The sequence below is a fragment of the Macrotis lagotis genome, chromosome 1 (genome assembly GCF_037893015.1).
Source record: "Macrotis lagotis isolate mMagLag1 chromosome 1, bilby.v1.9.chrom.fasta, whole genome shotgun sequence".
NCBI classification, from domain to species: domain Eukaryota; kingdom Metazoa; phylum Chordata; class Mammalia; order Peramelemorphia; family Peramelidae; genus Macrotis; species Macrotis lagotis.
Genome location: NC_133658.1, coordinates 4,862,955 through 4,882,552, shown reverse-complemented (window position 1 = coordinate 4,882,552; position 19,598 = coordinate 4,862,955). Strand labels below are relative to the sequence as shown.

The 19,598-nt window shown below is 52.7% G+C and overlaps 1 protein-coding gene across 1 annotated transcript; it reads left to right on the top strand.

Annotated features, from left to right (window-relative positions):
• The first annotated feature begins 649 nt into the window (after window positions 1–649).
• On the top strand, window positions 650–1,186 carry MSGN1 (mesogenin 1). Its single transcript, XM_074221664.1, has one exon. The coding sequence runs from the start codon at window positions 650–652 to the stop codon at window positions 1,184–1,186; it is 537 nt and encodes a 178-aa protein (XP_074077765.1).
• Window positions 1,187–19,598: the final 18,412 nt, after the last annotated feature.

Sequence of the window (19,598 nt, the reverse complement as noted above, 5' to 3'; positions counted from 1 at the left end):
CCTCAGGGGACTGGCTCACACTCTGGGGCTCTTTACCCAGACTGCCCATGTGGACACTCTGAGCCTGGTGGACACGCTGATCCTCGAGGGCATGGTCCACTGGGAGGGAAGAAGACCTGCCCTCAGCCCACCCCAGATGGGTCCTGAGTGTGGGGTCTGGACCCTCCTTGTGCCTTGGTTTCCCCCTCCCCATAAAGGAGGGTGCCTTTCAGCTCTGCCTCGCTGTTCCTGGGCTTCTCCCTTCCCAGTGGCCACGCAGGCCCCAGGCGGCCTGGCCCCAGCCTCTCTCCTCCAGCCCCTGGCCCCTCAGTCCAGTTTGTTTTCTTTGGCTCTTTCCTTAATGAGTTCCACAATCTAATGTGAAGTCCAGTTACCCAGGCTAATTGGTTCCCTCACAACAAGATAATGCCTTATTTCTTCTCTCGGGGGCCCTTCTGTTTAAAGGCATTTTCACTGGGGGGCGATAATTGGAAATGAGCAGAAAGTGACACCTGAGGAGTTCATTGCCCGCCCGGCCTCGGGCTCTCCTTTGAACTCCCTCTGCTCGGCCTCAGGTGCCACTTCCCCAGGGGTCTCCTGCCCCCATAAAGAGGGGCCTTAGGCCGGCAGCCTCCGCAGATCCTCATCACTCCCTGGGCTTCCGGGCAGGATGGACAAACTGCAGGAGACGCTGCTGGGCCTCGAGGAGGGGCTGGCCTGCTCCAGCCCTGCCTTTCTCTCCTCTTGGGACTGGAAGGACACACCCGGCCCCTTCGACCTGGGCCGGGCAGGCTCCCCTCAGAGCCTGTCCCCCACCCCGTCCTTCGCCTCTTCTTCCTCACCTGCCCACCCAGGGGTGGCCGACCTGGCCTGTGGCCACGGTGCGGGTGATGGTGGCAGCGGCAGTGGCAGCCTGGTGGCCTGTGGCATGTTGGCCTTCCCTTCCACCTACCTGCAGAGTCCGGGCCCCAGCAAGGCCCCGAAGGGCACCAAAGTCAGAATGTCGGCCCAGAGGAGGCGCAAGGCCAGCGAGAGGGAGAAGCTGCGGATGAGGGCTCTGGCCGACGCCCTGCACACCCTCCGCAATTACCTGCCCCCAGTCTACAGCCAGCGGGGCCAGCCCCTCACCAAGATCCAGACCCTGAAATACACCATCAAATACATCGGGGAGCTCACGGACCTCCTCAACGGGGCCCAGCGGACCTAGCTGCACCCCGACCTTGCCCGAGCTGCCCCGAGATGGACAGACCGCCGGAGCTGGCAGGCTCCCCAGGGCGGAAAGGCCAGGAGCAGGCTGGGGCCTCCCAGAGCCCCCCATCCAACCTTCAACAACTTGGCTTATCAAAGGAAGGGACCCTGGGGTGGGCGGCTGAAGGGCAGACTCAGCTGGAAGGGACCTCAGGGGTCAGCTCATGTCCACCCCACTGGCCCTGGTATCTCTCCCCAGTGTGGCTGCCTCGCTGGACCAGGGACCTGGATTTTCACCCCCCAGTGAAAATGCCTTTAAACAGAAGGGCCCCCGAGAGAAGAAATAAGGCATCATCTTGTGAGGGAACCAATTAGCCTGGGTAACTGGACTTCACATTAGATGGTGGAACTCATTAAGGAAAGAGTCAAAGAAAACAAACTGGGCTGAGGGATGGGGGCTGGAGGAGAGAGGCTGGGCCAGGCGCCTCTCAGAAAGTTTGGAAACCCAAATCTAAAAAAGGACATTTTGGGACTGACTGGAGCGTTGGCCCTCTGTCCTCCAAGAGACATCCTGGTGGCTTCCAGCTCCCTGGCAGCCTCCCTCCCAGGTGCCCCACCACCGCCTGCCCAGAAGGAGCTCAGGGGCAGAGGGACCCACCGTGGAGCCGTCATGGGTCTGGTCAAGGTATATTTGAAAGGATCCATCCCCTTTGTCAATACTGGGAAAATGCTGATCTTTGCCAGCTGCCATCCTGGGGGTTGGGCTGCTCCGGGGTGTCTCCTCTTCCTTCCTTCTTGCCTGGACACCCCCCCCCCCCCAGCCCTTTCTGGATAGCAGGGTTTACATGCTAAGAGATGGGAGGGCCGTCCTGTGGTTGGTCTTAGGGTGCTGGTTCAGACGGGTGTTTGTGTTTGTGTGTCTGTGTGTGTGTCTGTGTGTTTGTGTTTGTGTGACTGTGTGTGTCTGTGTGCTTCTCTGTGTGTGTGTGTCTGTCTTTGTGTGTATGTCTGTGTGCTTCTGTGTGTGTGTCTGTGTGCTTCTCTGTGTGTGTGTCTGTCTCTGTGTCTGTGTGCTTCTGTGTGTGTGTGTCTGTCTGTGTGTGTGTGTGTGTGTGTCTGTGTGTGTGTGTCTGTCTCTGTGTGTGTGTGTGTGTGTGTGTTTCCAGCGAAGGGTCCCTGGTAGGAGTCCCCCAGGAAGGCTTCAGCCCGCAGCTTGCTTGGCTCTCAGGTGGGATGGGGGTGGGGCTGGGGGTCGCCAGGTGGGAATCTGAGATCAGAAGAGATCTGGACCAGGAAGGAAGGGTTGGAGACCTGTAGGGCGGCCTGGGGGCTAGAGGAGAGGCAGGAGAAGGGGGCCAGAGAAGAGTGGTCTGGGGGACCAGCCAGGTCTGTTACCCCCCAGGATCACGGGGTTGCCCAACTGCAGAGCAGGAAGGGGCTGTAGAGCTCCCCTCCCTCATTGTGCAAATGGGGAAGCTGAGGCCCAGGTGGGGTTCAACCTGGCGAAGCTCTACCGGGTGACCATGGCTGGGGAGGGCGGTGGGCGGGCCAGGCCTTTTCAGGAATCTCAGTGGGGTGGCCCTCATGCCAGGACCAGGGCGAGGGCATCAGAGATGGGGCGCAGTCCCCAGAACTTCTGACGCGGCCTCGGATGTGGCAACCTCATAAAACTGCTGGGCCCGTTGGGCAGGCGCCCGGGGTCCTAGACCGAGGTGTGGGAGGGCCCTCAAGGGTCACGGGCCCCCCGAGAGGTGATGGGGCTGTAGCTGGGGGGCGCCTCCCTGGATGCATTTGAAGTGGACCGACTTGGCCCTCTCCTTCCCCACCCCACCCCACCCCGGGGGAGGCTGCGGATGGGGAGGCGACAGCAATTTTCAGGCCCTCAGACTATTGTAATAAAAGCTCATCACCAACACGGCTCTGTCTCTGCTTTGAACCGTGGTGATCGATCCCCTCTGGAGACCGGGGAGACGGAGGACTCAACTTCTGGGGAAATGGCGGAGGCAGGATTCGAACCCACGACATCCTTGACGCTTCCCACTCCAGAGTCCCGGCTCACTGTTCTTACCGAAAGGATCGGAGCAGAAAGGGAGAGATAAAAGGCTTAATTTACTGTGAGCCCCTTTGGCCCACTGATGTGGCCCCTGGGACTCGGTTTCCTTATTTGTAAAATGAATGCGTTGGCCTGGCTGGCCGCTAAGGCGAGGCTCCACATGGGGGGGGGGGATGCCGGCCCGATCGGCCCAGGATTCTCCGTTCTTTGGGATCCCTGCTCCCTTGGCTGTGACCTCACGGTGGGGGCGAGGGCTGGACGGGGGTGGGGGGCAGACGCACCCCCCCAGTGTCGGGGCCACGATCGCCCCGCGTCCGCTTTTATAGAGGGGGTAACTGAGGATGCCGGAGCCCAGCCCCGTGTCGGCGCTGAGACCACCGAGGCCGAGAAGCCCCCCTCCCAGGGGGCTCCGTGCAGGGCTCCCCGCAGCGCAAGAGGAGGTGCTACCCGGGGACAAGTCTCCTTCTGCCCTCCACTTAAGGAGCAAGTGGGGCAGGTGGGAGTGCAGCCCGCGACCTCCACTCCGTCCTGCCCCATCTTCCCGCCGCAGCCGGCCAGGCTCCACTGCCAGGCCGTGTTCTCCCGCGCCAGGTGGGCAACAGCTGCTTCCACCCCGCCTCAGCCCTCCTGCCCCGCCCCAGGCTCCTCTTTTATAGAGGGTCCTCCTCTGTAAGATGAGTCCGGCTTCACTCCTCTGCCTCTCCTGCCAGCCCCATCGCCGGGGCACTGCCCTCAGAGTGAAGCCGCGGGCACAAGGCCAGGGGCTCGGCCAGAGCCCGCTGCCCACCTTTCCCTGAGAATCCGCGGGGAGGCTCCCGGAGCCACCGCGGGCCTCGGCCATCTGGAAGCCCTGGGAGGGCCAGGGTGTGTGTGGGGGTCTTCCTCCTGTGCCCCTGCCCCCAGCCTGGTGACACCTCTGGCTGCTCACACATCTGGCTCCCAGGGGCGGAGCTGAGAGCGCTAACGGCCGCATTTGGCTCCCACAGGCCCATGTGAAATTGCCTTCCGTTTTGTGGTCCGGCCGGGGGGTCGGTCATTAGAGGGACATGCAGCCCGCCCCCAGCGGCTCAGGAGGGGCACCTCAGGCTAGGCCCTCCCCGCCGCTGCGGGCAGAGGCAGCCCCTTCTGGCTAGTCGGGGCAGGGGAAGCGGTCTCCTGGTGGTCTAAGGGCCTGGACCCTCCCCAGAAACTGGGCCAAGCGGAGTCTGGCGGGGACCCTCCATCACTGCCCCAAGGGGGTCTCCAGAGGGTCTGAGGTCATTTCTGGAGCAACCAGACCCATTGGTCATAGAACACAGAGTGTCCAAGTGGGGAGAGAAGGGGCCCCAGAGCTTGGCGAGGGAGCCTAGAACACAGACTATCAGAATTGGGAGGACCCCTAGAGAACATTCTATTTGGGAAGGCCCTAGAACCCAACACTAAGATATGACAGCTGAGGGACCCCTTTGGCCGTGGAGCATCAGAGCAGGGAGAAGCCTTGGGCCTATTTAGTTTAATCCCTTCGTTTTACAGAGAATGAAACTGAGTCACAAGTTATTCTCTTTAAACACTCATTTATGTTCAAGAAAGCCCCCGTATCAGACAATTGGCTGAAGCTTTTTCGTCCTCTGGGGAGATTCTGCCACAAATTGGGGGCATCATCTTTTCCATGATACCACACTGCCTCAGCCCCAGAAGTCAGCACCATCTGGGTGACCTCATTGGGCCTCAGTTTCCTCGTCTGTACAATGGGGGTCTCTGGGGCTCCCTCTTCTTCCCCTATAACTTAGGAGTCGGGGAGAAGCACTGGGTTTTAGAGCCTTTGTCTCCCCTTTGCCCCTGGTACTTGTAATCCCTTGATGAACCCTCCTTGCCCCTCCTTCCTTCCTTCATCCTTCTTTCCCTTCTCCCTCTTCCCTCTCTTCCCTCCCTCCCTCTCCCTCTCTCTGTCCCTTCCCTTCAAATCTCAGGGATCTCAGGTGAGTGGTTCCCTTCCTCTGGGCTGTCACCTGGGATGAAGGTGGGGGTTAGGGCCGAGCCTGCTGGGGCCCCCAGACCCCTTGGGCAGTCTGGGACAGCCCAGGGACCCCTCTCAGAATGAGGTTTGTGAACACGGGCGATTACACAGGAAGTCAGTCGTGCCCAGATGTTGCCACCGAAGTATGGAGAACAAAGCGAACCGAGGGCCAAGGCCCTGAGTGGGGAGCTGCTGGGGCTCCTTCGGGCAGCGTCCAGGGCCCGACTGGGGGAACGCCAGACTGGAGACAAGGCTGGGAGGGAGGACCTCGGCCCCTTCCCTTCCCCAGGCCTCAGTTTACCCCACTGTCAATGCCACACTTGCACCAGACGGCCTCCGAATTCCCTCCAATCTTTGGCACCCTACTTCATGCCCCCCCAGCATTAAAATATCAGCCCCTTGTATGCATCTGTACCCCGGCCCCCTCCCCAGCCAGGATCATGTCAACAGGTGAACGGGAGCTGGCCATAAAGGGACCCCCAGGGGCTCATTTCCTCTTCACTTCTGTTAATGGGGGGAAAAAGAAAACAAGAGCCAAGCCAGGGGGGGAGGCCCCCTGCCATAAAGGCCCCGACTTGAAAGAGCTTGAGGTGTCACGGAAACACTTCGGGGCCTTTTCTGTTCAACAAGGGGAGGCAGCTCTGACCCCGGGCTTCCGCTGGGCCAGGGCCCCGCTTCCAGGAGGCTCCCCATTACAGGGCTCTCCCCAGCATTGGGGCTCTCCAGGGGCAGGGGTCACTCTGACCTCCCCAGCACCTCCATGCTTAGGAGGCCCCAGCGGTGACTCCCGTCTCCCTCTGTCTCTCCCCTCCCCTTCTCTTTCTCTCCCTTTTGTCTGTCTCCCTCCCCCACTTCTTTTTCTACCCCTTCTGGTTTTCTCCTTTGTCTCTGTCTCTGTTTCCCCCCTCCCTTTCTACCTCTCTCCTTTCTCCATCTCTCAACCTCACCTTCTGTCTCCACCACCTGTCGCCCTCCCCTTCTCTTTCTTCCAATCTCTCTCTCTCTCCCCCCTCTCTGTCTCCTCCTTTCTCTCTATCCCCTTCTATCCTTTCTCCATCTCCTCCATCTCCCCCCTTTTTCTTGCTCCCTCCTTATATCTCCAGATCTCTGTGTGAGGCCTCCAAGGGTGATAACATTGGTGAAGCCCTTGGGATGCTAACCCCCCCCCCCCCCAGGGGGCCCTTATTCAGGGCTGGTGCTAAGCTCTGCTCTGCTCTGCCCTCCCCTCTTCTACTATTCAAAGACAGTCTGGAGAAAGAAGGGGCAGAGTGGTTTGGGGGGAAAGGAGAGCCAAGGGCAGCCAGACAGCAAGCATGTATTAAGTGCCCACTGCATGCTGCCCACTAGGTCCAAAAAAGGGCTAAAACACAGCCCTGTCCCCAGGGAGAGACACTCAGTGCCACCCTGCCAAGGCAGCCTGAGGTCAGAGGCAATGGTGAGCTGATGGTTCAAAAGAGACCCTGGGAGTTTGGGGTGGCCTTCAGGAGGCAGGATCAGAGCCAGGTCTGGGGGTGGGCAGGGATGGGGGACCCAGGGGCCACTTCAGACCTGGTAGTTGAAGGACTCTGAAGCAGGTGGGGGGCTGTAGAGGAGTGCTCTCCAGGGTCCGTGGCTGCCAGTTCCCTCTCTGATCTGCACCCTGGACTCTCCATCTCCTTTCACCATGCCGTTGCCTCAAAAGGACCCCCACTGGCAATACCCTCCCTCTTCATATCTCTCCCAGAGCCCTCCCTTCCTTTAAAAGGATGCTCAAGTAGCTTGGGGACACTGGTCCCGGGGCCTGGCACCTAAAGGACTGCAATTGAGAGGTCCGAGTTTTCTCTGGGCTAGAAGCCCTGTTCTCTGTGTCCCATGGCCTTTGATGAGGACTTACCCAGTGTCAGTCACACATCTGACATCTATGCAGACCCGGGGCCAGAGGAGCTCTACCCTTCAGGCCCTAGGGCCTAAAGGAGGAGAGGGGACAAAGACCCAGCTCTCTGATGGAGGGGAGAGTGAAGCAGGCTAAGTCAGAGTCCTGGAAGTGGGGCTGGGGTCAAGGAGGGCTTCCTGGAGAAGGCGGCATCTAACCTAGACAAACCCAGCCAGGCATCTTCCTGGACATTTCTGGGCCTTCCGCACAATGGGACTGGCCACAGTATTGAGGCCCAGAAGGGCAGAGCATCACCCCAGCCCCTGCTCGGGTGGGCATCCCTCTCCAAGCCTTATCACCTGAGCTGTACAAATGAGTCTTTGCACCTTAGGGTGTCTGATAGTCTTGGGCTGAAGTCCTTCCTCTGACACAGCTGGCTGGGAGGGGGTGCAGCTGCTCCATGAGTGGGGGGCAGACAGGTAATCTGAGACCTACAGGCTCTTCTCACCCCCCCCCCCACACACACTAGGCAAGTTCCAGCCTTGAGTCTGGTGGGTTTGCCTGGCCGACCCTCCAGAGGCCACTTGCCCTCCAAGGGGGAACAGCAGAGATGCTCTGGGGTCCCAAGGGCTGATGGAGCAGGATCCTGGGGACCCCAATCTGGGGAGGGCTGTCTCCTCCTTAGAACACAGAGCCTCTAGGGAATAGAGGTCATTCCATTCATTGTCTTTTATCTCTAACACCTGGCAAATGGCATACAGGAGGTGCTTAATAAATGACTATTTGTCGAGATCCCCCTTTCATAATTATCTAGTCCTAACCTCCCTGAGCCTCAGCTTCCTCCTCTGTAATCTTACCCATGCTATGCACTTCAGAGGGTGGGGGAGGAAGAGGAGGAGGAGGTGGATAGGGGAAGAAGAGGAGGAGAAAGAAAACATCCCAAACCTTCAAGCAGCAAAGCCACCCATCCCTCCTGAGCTTCACCAGGCGCTCCACCAGAGGGGGCTGGAGCCCCATCCACCATCCCTTAGAAAATGAACCCCATCGCTGAGGAGCCCAGGCGGCCGCTTGGCCAAGCTGGGAGGTGGCACCCCCCAGGGCTGGGGAAGCCGCCCCCACCTGAACAGCCCCGAAGCTAATCTGAGCTGTGGATGGGGCTTTTCTCTCCGAGGGCAGAACTCTGAAGGTGGGAAGGACTTCACTGGCACGGAGTCCATCCCAGGTGGTCCTCCTGCCTCTGCCGGAAAACCTGAGGAAGGTGAGTGGGCTTGTTACTTCAGGAGAGAGCTCAGGACAGGGTCCTTGCTCCTCTTCATGTCCTGGCCTCTAGGGACGCCCCCAGCCCAAGGCCAATGGGGCTAGCTCCCTGGGGACAGGACAAGGGGCCCCAACTCCGGCTGGGCAAGACTGGGTGGAGCCCGGCTCCGGCCCCAGCTGCCCCCAGGAGCTGGGGAAATCCTTCCTATTTCCTGACCCCCAGTCTGCACCCGCCCCTGGGTTTCTTGCTGAGTTTTGTGGTCCCAGATGTGTGGGGTCCATCGCTTCGAATCTTCTTAGGCCTGACGGAAAACCAGGCCCTGCCCTCCTCCTTGCTCGGCCCGGCCTGCTCGTACCTGGCTCCCTCCAACATTTGGCTTCCACATCATTTTCTACACAAAACCTTTCCAGATTCTCCCCACCTACCCCTGTCCCCAAGGTGCCCTTGTCTCCATTTTGCATATATAAATCTGGGTGTGTGGCATCTCCTGTTAGGATGGCAGCTCCATAGAGACAAGGGTAGTTTTGCTTTTGCCTCGATCACTGGCACAACCCAGGCATGGGGTCCATGATAGGCTAATCAATTAGGTCTACATTTAGCAGCTAAATGTCCCACCTTCCAACCAAAGTCATCTTCCTCCTTGGACAGACTCGTGTTTGTGATTTAGAAAGTCACTCATTGGTGAATTAAGATAGGTGGTGTGGCCGGGTGGTTTTTCCTGGAAAAAAACTAAGGAGTTTAGTGGACCACAAGCTCAGTATAAGTGTGCAGTAGACAATTAGGGTTTCTAGGTGGCATAGTGGATAGAGCGGAGGACCTGGACTCAGAAATACTCCTCTGCATGAGTTCAAATCCACCCACAGACACCTACTAGCTTATATTCTAACGTGGGAAGACGATATATTTAAAAGTCCTAGAAAAGAGAGCAAATGGAAGTAGGTGAGGGAGAAGACTCCAGAGAAAGACCAGTATGAGTGAAGTAAACCACGTCTGGCATCCTTAGAAAATAAAAGGTCCTTGTGCATTCTGAGGATCCATTGAAATTGGGCCTGTACGAGGACTTTAACATCTGTGAAGGTCTGTTTTGGGAGCGGGGTTCACCCTGTACTCCCTAGCTCCAAGGGATAGGACCTTTGGGAGCAAGAAAAGAAAATAAAGATACAGAATATGGCTAAACAAGGAAAAACCTGAGAGGGGTTAAGTGACTTGCCCAGGCTGTGCCTGGCAAGCAGCTAAAGTTGAATATGAACTCATCTTCCTGACTCCCGTGATCCCCTGCATCAGAAAGCTCTAAGCTTGGTGTCATATGCCAGCCTGTAGGTGAAGGATCTTAGAATAATCCCTTCCCTTTTCTGGGTCTCTTCTTCCTTCTGGGCCTCAGCACTGTCAGTCCCATTGTCCTTCTTCCTGGGGGGAGGGGGCTTGAAGGAGATCTCCCTCTCATTCTTGAGGGGCCATTCAGATGCTTACAGAATAAAGATTATCAGGGATCTGAACTCTCAATGTATAAAAGAAGAGGCCACCATTTTAGAGTAAGAACCCAATGGAACTGGGCTTGAACTAAGAGTAGCTCTGGACTCCCTTTGATCTTTGTGCTTCAGATTTCTCATTTGTATCACGAGGACATTGGCCTGCTAGGTTCCTGTGACTCCTGTGGGCACACAGAAGCAGAGAGCAGGGGCCTGAAGGGCTCAGTTTCTCCTAGAAGCTTAATTAGGTCTCTAAAAGGGTACCCAAGGACAGTTTAGGTGGCTTAGTCCTTCATAACCCTGTCGCTTTGCTATGAACCAGACTCTGCTTCTAATCAGAACTCTTATTTGATTCTTCTCTTGGAGCCACACTCCCATTTCAGTCACCTTGAGTCGTCTTCAGGATCCTGTAACAGGTGGGCACAATCAGAAGTAGTCACACCTATCTGGGTCAGGGAGACTTGCTTTTCCAGAAGAGACTTACTTTTATCTGAAGCCAGAGAGATGGCTCCCAAGGAAACCTGCCCCCATGTGTGATATGGTCTGGTGCTACGACCTGGGCAGGAGAAGGGGCAGAAGATTAGTCTTCCTTCTAGCAGATGCTGTTTCCTGGCTCTAGTGGCCCAGACAGGCTCCATCTCTCTCTTCCCTGTCCTTTGTAACTAAACTGGAGACAGTTGGACCTGCATGGGTGGGCTTCCAGGGACCTCCTGTGCAGAGACCAACTCCAAGTCCATTTCCCTAAGGTCACCTGCATCCCCAAGTTATGGAACCAGGACAAACTTAGAGCTTATTATGAGGAAAACCTGTCAGAATACATTATAGAAGTTTCTCCCCCCCCGTACCTCAGTTTCCTTCTGTCTACATGGTCCCTAAGGTGCTTCTCAGTCCTTGACAGGATGTTATAATAGGAAGAATGTTGTCCTGGGAACCTTGACTCTGATACTTGTGAACTATAAGACCCTAGACAAATAATTCAGGACCTCAATGGTCTCATCTGGGAAGTGGGAACCTCAGGAGAAATCATGATGGAGTGGAAGGAGAGCAGACCTCAAAACCAGGAGACTCATCCTGCTTCTGATGCAATGACTGCGTGACCCTGGAGAAGTCATACTCTCTCAGAGGCGACAGCTGTCATTAGTAGAGGGCTTTCCCTCACCTGGAATTCTCTGAACCAACAAAATAAGAAGCCCAATCCCTATCTCCTGTGGATATACTATTATTCCCATGAGGATTTGAAAACTTTAATCTATTCCTTTATCTACTCTAGACTCTCATTTGATTGGACCCTGCTAGAATTCATCCCATATGACAGACAGGTAGTCACAAACCATTTCTCAGGACTCCAACATTAGTTGAGAGACCCATTAGCTCCTCCTGAGAAGCTGACACCACCCCAAAGTCACCAGAGGCCACTCACCAACTCGTTGCTTCCCTGGGATACAGCTCCTCACACAGAGAGGGTCCAAGCCGATCTGTTGAGTCCCACAGAGGATCACACTGCAGTGGAAATACACCTGGCAATATCAAAGGGGCAAGGTGGGGGGCATCAGTCCAACAACTAATGCTCCTCCAGACCCAGCTGGGTGGCCTCAGGTTTTCTCATCAATGGACCCAATGCCTTCCTGAGATAATGAAGTCTGAAATCTTCAGTCAACAATCCTCCCTTTTTCTCTTCTTAGTCTTCTCCCACTCGCATTATTACAGAGATCTCAAACTATTAGATATAAACTTATATCTAAGTTATTCCCTCTCCACCTTCCAAATGGAAGCTCCTTGAGGGTAGGTGCTATTGAATTGTAAGCCCTTAACACAGTTTTTTGTTAACTCATTTTTACCCCCAATTGTGGCTGACTCTCCAGACCCCCATTAAGGATTTTTTTTTGGCAGAGATACTGGTGTGGTTTGCTCTTTGCTTCTCCAGTTCATTTTGTAGCTGAGGAAACTGAGGCAAATTAGGATAAATGATCTTGCGCAGGATCACACAGTTAGCACACCTCTGAGGCCAGATTTGAACTCGTGAAGATGAATTTTTGATTCCAAGCCTAGTGCTCTGAACCCAGCTGCCCAAATACTTTACTGATTGTGTCTTGCTCCCTTATCCAAAGGGCTTCTACCTCAGTCTTAATCTACTCAGGGCCTGAAATGTTAACATGAGTTCAATTAAAGGACATTCTCCAAATGGAGAGAAGTAGGTAAGGAGGACTTAATGATATTTGTCTTACAGCCCTGCTGAGAATTCTAACCTCCAAGACATCTTGAATTGCTTTTTGAAAGTTTTTTTTGCAAGGCAAATGGGGTTCAGTGGCTTGCCCAAGGCCACACAGCTAGGTAATTATGAAGTGTCTGAGACCAGATTTGAACCCAGGTCCTCCTGACTCCAGGGCCTGTGCTTTATCCACTATGCCACCTAGCTGCCCCTTGAATTGCTTATTAACATGCATCTGTCTACTCTATAAAGCAGAAGAGACTAGAGAGATGATGGGGTCTTTTCAAGATGCACTGGGAAGCCACACAAGACTTCATCTCCTCCCTCTCTACCCACTGGGTGGCTTTGATTTTTGTTTCTAAATTCTCTGAATGGTCTCTTGTTCCAGGGGCACTGATGGCGAAGACTTCTACTCGTATCAGTCAAAGTAGAATACCTGGTGGGGAAGTGATAGCTATGGTTCTACAGCTGTTGGGTTGGATTAGGATTAGGCTGGGTCTGGTTCTGCCCACCCCATTTCTGAAGGTCTGGTAGCAAGCTAGTGAGAGGAAGGGAAATTAGGCCAGATGAGAATATGGAAGGATCTTGAGGAGGGGATATACTTGAGATGAGAAGATTGTGGTAGTACAGAGAAAGAAGGGAGGATTCTTGAGACCCCATGAAGGAAGAGAATGAGACCTACTCTGGCTAATTCTGGAGTAGAGAATTCAGACCATCATTGACAAATTCTAGGGAGGTTGGGTTGCACACAGGGATGGTGTGTCCAGTAGCCCTACGTGTTGAGTGCCACAGAAAGTGGTGAATCTTCCGGCACCGAAGGCCTTCCTAGCAATTTACATCCTACTTAGACTAGATTAAGCAATGGCTGAAGTTTCTTCCCATTCTTTCAGGTAGAACGGAAGCTTCTAGACAGCAGGGATTTTTTTTTTTTGTCCTATCTCCTGAGCCTAGCACAATGACTGTCATGCAGTAGGCATTTAAGAAATGCTTCTTGAAGGATGGATTTGTGTGTCTATTCTAGGCTTCCCAGGCCACTCACATCTTCCAACAGCACTCTCTGATCCTTCATGAAGGCAAACATTCTTATTTCGAATCTCTTCAAATGGTGGCCAGAAAGCCCCACATCCACACGGTGGAAGATGGTCTCGTGGAAATCCATATCATTAGGACAGCTTGGGAGAAAGAAGAAACCCTTAAGGGAGGGACTGTGCTGAGCAAGAGGCCTGACAGCACACAGTAGGTATTTCATAAATGCTAATTCACTTGGTGACAGTGTAAAAAAGGGCTGATCAAGGTCTGCTTTGTCTCCTAGCTGAGCCCCTATGGTCCCCTGCCAAAGGATCACATTTGTCCAGTTACCTGTCAATAATCACATCCCAGCGAGGCTGGCTCCCTCCATCCTGGGAGGTGGTAGCCCAACAGTCCTCAAGGAAAAGCTCTACCCAAGGGTCTTCTCAATACAGAAGCTCCACCTCAAAGAACAGGGAGTCTCTCAGGTATCTGTGGATGGGGTACTCTGCCTCCTTGTAGAATTCTGAGTACGATGCATCTAGGAGGGGGCAGGACTCACTGTTACATTTCTCTAAGCTCTGTGAGGATGCAGGTATGAGCACAGGGATCTTAGGGTATGCAAGATCAACATGAATAGGGACCCCTTTATTATGACCCTGCTTGAGGTCAATTAGTATTTTGTTTTTACTTTTTATAAGGCAATGGGGTTAAATGACTTACCCAAGGTCACACAGCTGGGGGATTATTAAGTATCTGAGACTAGATTTGAACTTAGGTCTTCCTGACGCCAGGGATCCACTGTGCCACCTAGTTGCCCCCTCAACTAGTAATTTATTTCTTAATTTTTTTTTAGATATTTTTCGAGGCAATGGGGTTGAGTGACTTGCCCAAGGCCACACAACTAGGTAATTATTAAGTGTCTGAGGTTGGATTTGAACCCAGGTACTCCTGACTCCGAGGCCGGTACTCTATTCACTGCACCACACTTAGCCACCCCTCAACTAGTATTTTAAAAGGGCCTTTTATGGTCCAGGCCTTGGGGATGCAAGCATAGACCACAACCCTAGCTTTGCTCACAAGAAGTTGACTTTCTAATGGAGAGAACAAGCATGTGTGGAGATGGTGCGGTTTGTAAAACTTTGGACCTCGAGTCAAGAAAACCCGCATTTGAATCCTGCCTTGGACCCTGATCATGTGACCCTGGCAAATAACTTTAACTCTCAGCCTCAGTTTCCTTGTCTGTAAAAAGGAGATAACATTTGTCTCCCAGGGTTGTTTTATGTGAAGTTCTGTGAGAGTCTTCAAGAGCGTCTATAAACGCTACCTATCACGAAATACAAATGTGCACAAAGTCGTTTGTGTGGCAGAGCATTATCTGGTGGTGGGGAGAATCAAGTAAATTCAGGAGAAGTGTCAGGGAGAAGAATGTGCCATAGTGGCACCCCTAGGTAGAGGGGAGGAAGCGAGGATCAGGAGTGCCCTAGGATGGCAGGGAACAGGGGCAGAGAAACATTGGCACTTGGATTAGAGGATGTGAATTCAATTCTAGGCTTGGTTCCTTACCACCTGTGTGGCCATAGACACTCCTCCACATAAAACAAAGAGGATGTTCTAAGAGTCTTCCCCCCTCTCTGATTGTCTGAGTGCTATGGGCCAGGGTCCTAGGTTCCTTGTCCTCCCCCCTCTCCAGGTCTGTGTCCCATGATCCTACCTTTAGACAGTTTCATGATCACGGCAAGACGACCACGTCCTGGCTTCAAGTTCGGTGCTAGGTTCTTCTCTGGCCGATAATGAAAAGTCACCGTCCCGTCAATGGCATAGTGACAGGCACACTTGAGTCTAAAGAAGAAGAGATGGAGCCACCAAAAGGCAAGTGTGCCTCCTTTCCTCCCTCCCCAGACACCGCCCTTCTCTCCTGTGAGTCTCTGCCTTCTTTTGGACCTTTCCCTCCCAATAACACTTCCAAACTCCACACTAAATTCAGTCTTTCAGAGGTGGGGAGGAGAGAGCAGGCAGAAGGAGGTTGGTCACAGGGCCCCACCCAGCTCACTGGTAGATGGGGTCATCCAGGCCTGGACTGAAGAACAGGACTTCATTCTCATAGGTCAGGGTGTCTTCTTCAAACTGAGGACAGAGAGGAGAGCTTAGAGGTCACAGGATCCTGGCCATAGTGATCAGTGAACCACTGGACCTGGGACACGACCTCTTACCTTTCTTCTTGTCCCACAGGTATTGACCCCAAAGATAAATATGGCACTTGTCTTGTTGACTGCTGTTGGCCCACAGCGCTGGTCCTGAAGCACAAATCTGGAGGGGTCTAAGCCTGGCATACCTGCTAGGATCAGGGCTGTGACTACCATGGAGCCATTCGCTTGGCAAGCTAGTCCAAGAGGCAGGTCTGGTGTTAGATTTCTGCTCCCTAAGCACAACTGCCAACCCACCCAATATCTACCTGTTAAATTTTGGACTTTTTAATTGGTCCTTCCTGGAAAAAAAATCCAACTCTTAAATAGGTAGGAAATGTTCATCTTCTCCAGGCTCCCTCTCCAGCTCCTTTGTATGGCCCTCCTTCTCCTGGTTGCTTTCTTACCTCTGGCATCCACAACAGGCTCCAGATAGGAGTCTGAGGCAGGGTAGAGGAGCAATCCTAAGGGCTATGAGCCAAGACTGTTGGAGACCCTGGAGTCTTGTACTATTGAGCCCAGAGCTTTCTATTTCAAACCTCGATCAGCAGGCAGAGAAGTTTGAGGATTATCAGGGAAGGAGGAGAAAAGGACGAAGATGTCATTCTCTAGGGCCAGTTGTTAACCCTTCTCCAGTGGGGGTCCTAGATAACCTCAGATGGAACAGTTGTGGGTGTGTAGCAGGGTAGGGGTATACAGAACACAGAGGAATCTATCTGGGTCTGAAGCTTGTGATCTCTCCCAGCCTCAGTTTTCTTTTCTTAAAATAGACACCAAGTCCCTTCATCAACACACCATTGGTGAGGGCTATAAATCTGGGAAGCATTTGCTAGGTTGAAATGTGGAACCACACAAGATCAGATTCCTGGTCAATTGGCAAGATGTTCTCAATCCAGGGCTCTGCAGCTAGCATTTGAATAAAACCAGTTCTAGACAAACTTACTTATCAGGTCTTTAGGGGAGAAGGGACAAGTAATGGAGTATTCCCTCATGGTGGCAAGGGTGAGATGATGCTTCATCTTCAGTCGGAGACAGACTCTAACCCCCGAGGGACCAACATCCTGGAAGAGAACAGACTGATATAGAAGAAAGGCCATGACACTGAGGGTGGAGACTGGCAAACATGAGGCACCACTGCATGCAGAGCTCTGGCCTGGTTTCTAGAGAAGTCATTGTCCTTGTCCTTCAGGGGGTTCACAGTTCACTGGGGCCTGGAGTGTATAGGATGAGAATCCAGTACAAAGACCCTCCGCTAGTGAAGGAGAGATATCGGTCTGAGGCCTCAGAAACAAGTCAAGGAGATAATACATGTTAAACACCACATAGAAGTATTAGCTTTTTTTTATTCCTATGAATATTTCTGATTGGAGCAACGGTAATCTTGGCAAAGCTGGGAGGGATGGTGAAGATGACCAGGTTGAAAATCCTTATCTGATGAGGAAACTGTGGCCAAGAGGCTGGTTTGGGGCCAGAACCATGGAGGTATCCAAGTGGTGGGTAGCAGCTTGTGGCTCCTTGGAGGAGCACTTCCCAAGTCCTTGTGTCCATCTCAGCCTGGGCCAGATGTCCAGGGGTGGCTCAGTTTTAGCTCCACCCCCAAGATCACACACAGGTAGTGACCAAGAGGGAGCTCCCATCTCTAGGTCCAGGATTCTTTCTATGACCCCCCACCTTGGGGTCAGGGGAAACAGGACATGCTAGGGACCTTGAAAGCTACCACATTCTGGCAGAGTGTGAGGGGGCAGAAAAGCCCTCCAAGCTGACTAGAGAGCATTGAGGGGATGAGGTCAGAAGGCTGAGGTCTTGGGGTACCCTGCTCGGTCCAGAAAGATTGATGCCAGGTTCTATCATTGGAGCTGAGCCCCTGACCTTATTCCCTTCTGTTACTACCTGCTCTGGACTGGAGGAAGCCTCAGAGGTGAGGAAACACATCTGAGTTTTTCCCATCTGAACAGAAAATGACTTCTTGAAAACTCCCTTCTTCTATATCAGTCAAGTCAAAGTATTGATTGAGCACTTCCTATATAGCAGACATGTCCCCTGGGAGGTGACAGAGGAGATGATCACCATCCACCTCTACCAGGAGGCTCCAGGTCAACACTTCCATCAGACACAGGCAGGGTCAGTTGGAAGATGACCTGTAAAGGGTGGTATTTGAGGGGACTCTTGGAGGAATCGAGGAAGTGAAGATGCTTTCATGAGGATTGTTGTTATACTGTCAGATCAGTTCATGAGCTTCAGTAAATCTGAAGCTACTTGGCTCAGGGGAAACTTCAGCCTTGGGCAGTCCAATGATTTGCCAAGGTCATCCAGTGAGGAACAGGAGCCTGGCCCAGCTATTTGGTGGAGAAGCTATCAGATCAGGAACCCTCACTACTAAACAGCTTTGAGGATGAGCAGCTCTCCCTCCAGCTGATTGATGGAGGAGGTGGTGGGGGAAGACATCTTGGTGGATTTATCTTTTCTGGGAAGATTTAATGAGGTGCCTTCATCCCCCTTCCTGACCATCCCAAGGCTACTTTTTCCTTCGGCCTACCCAGGTTCCCTCAAAGGTAGGTGAATGGAGCCTTCAGGGAAAAATAAGAGGCACCAGAAAGTGAAAGGCAAATCCTGGAGAGGTCAAAGGAAGACAGGGCTATCAGATCCTGGGCTCCCCCATTCTGAGATCTGGGTTCCAACTCTACTTCTACTACCTACTACCTGCGTGACCTGACATAAGCCTGCTGGACCCCAGTTTCCTCATCCATAAATGAAGTTTTACAGGAATTGGCCTTTGACATCTCTTTGGGGCTGGGATGTTAAATAAAGTCAAAGGAATTCCAGATTTAAACTAAAAGCTTGTTTGTAGCCTGGACATGGTCTTTGCTCCCTATGTGACCTGCCTGAGCCTCAGTTCCTTTTTTGGCACCATGGGGAGGGTTGAAGGAATTCCAGCTCCTACCTCATATATTGCATGGGCTGAAAAGTAGGGGATGTGAATGGAAAGATGTGTGCCATTGTCATGAAAGTGGTATCCGTGTTTCCAGGCAGCTTCTGGGGTGATTCGCATGTCTGAGAGAAAGGGGACCCAGCTCTGGTCTACATTGCCGCGGGTGACTTTGAGGTAGAGATTTTCAGCATCGCAGTGCCCTTCCACTCTGGGTAGCACTGCAAAGACATCAGGGGTGACTTCTACATAAGAGTGTCCCAAACCCACTGATCTTACACAGCAGGAAGGTCCCCAATTCCCTGCCCCCAAAACGCACCAGGCCTCATCAGTTCTCTGGAGACCTCACCTACCTACATCATGGACGATGGAGACAATGGTCACTGGAGTAGTAAAGACATCATCACCCACTCTGAAGAGGAGGCTGGCATTCAAAGTATAGATCCTAAAGTCTTCGCCTGGATACTAGAGACAAGAGCCTACAGTTCAGGTGTTCATTAAACCATACCTAGGTCTAATGTGCCTTGAATGATTTGCAAGGAGAACCAAGAAACAATTTTAAAAAAGGGGCAGGTTTCACATCAAGAGATGTCTGATAAGACATTGGTCCCTTCCTAAGGTCAAGAAAGAACAAAAGAGGTCCCAACGGAAAACTGAGGAAAGGAGAAGGATTAGTCCCAAGGGGGGGGGCATGATTTATATAGGCTTGTGCCTTGATGGAATTGGATCCATTGTAGTGACTAATGCAAAGGAAAGCCAAAGAGTTCCTACCTTTAAGGAACTGACATTCTACTGGGGAAAGAGACCATGTAGACAGAGACCTAATTCAAAAACGATTTACCAGTTAGGGACACAAGTGAATGGGGACAAAAATTAAGAAAATGTTGTGAGTAGGAGGGGGCATGTGAGCTGTGATTTGAAAAAAGAATGAAGGATTTAGAGATAGAAGGCAGAAGAAAATGTGTGTTCATGCATTCATTTAATCACCACTCGTTGAGTGCCTGTGTAAAAAGTCTGTTTTAGAAGTGCTGTTCCTGGGATTTTCAAGGATGGTTTAAATATAGATACCTTGATGTCTACACCTAGCTTGTTGAAATCAACTTCAATAACAAAATCCCTGGTTCCATTTGGATGCTTAGTCTCATAGATTTGGAGGTCACTCTGATTAGCCACTGGTACAAGGAAGGTCTGGTCATCCATGGTCAAGCTGATGAGCTCCACGTCAGGAAGGAACAAGCCCACAGATATGTTGAAGACTTTGAGACTGGGGTTGGTATCTAGGAAATTAACTGCAAACATTAGTAGACCTCTTCTGTACCATTTCTGGCGGTATGTCTCAGGCCCTTCCCTCAGGAAGGTCACAGTCTAATAGAGGAGGAAGCAACTCTTTCATCATGGACTATGATGCAAGGGTTACAGAGACGTGGGGAGGTGGTCAGGCCGAGTATGGAATACAGGGAGAGGAGATACTGCC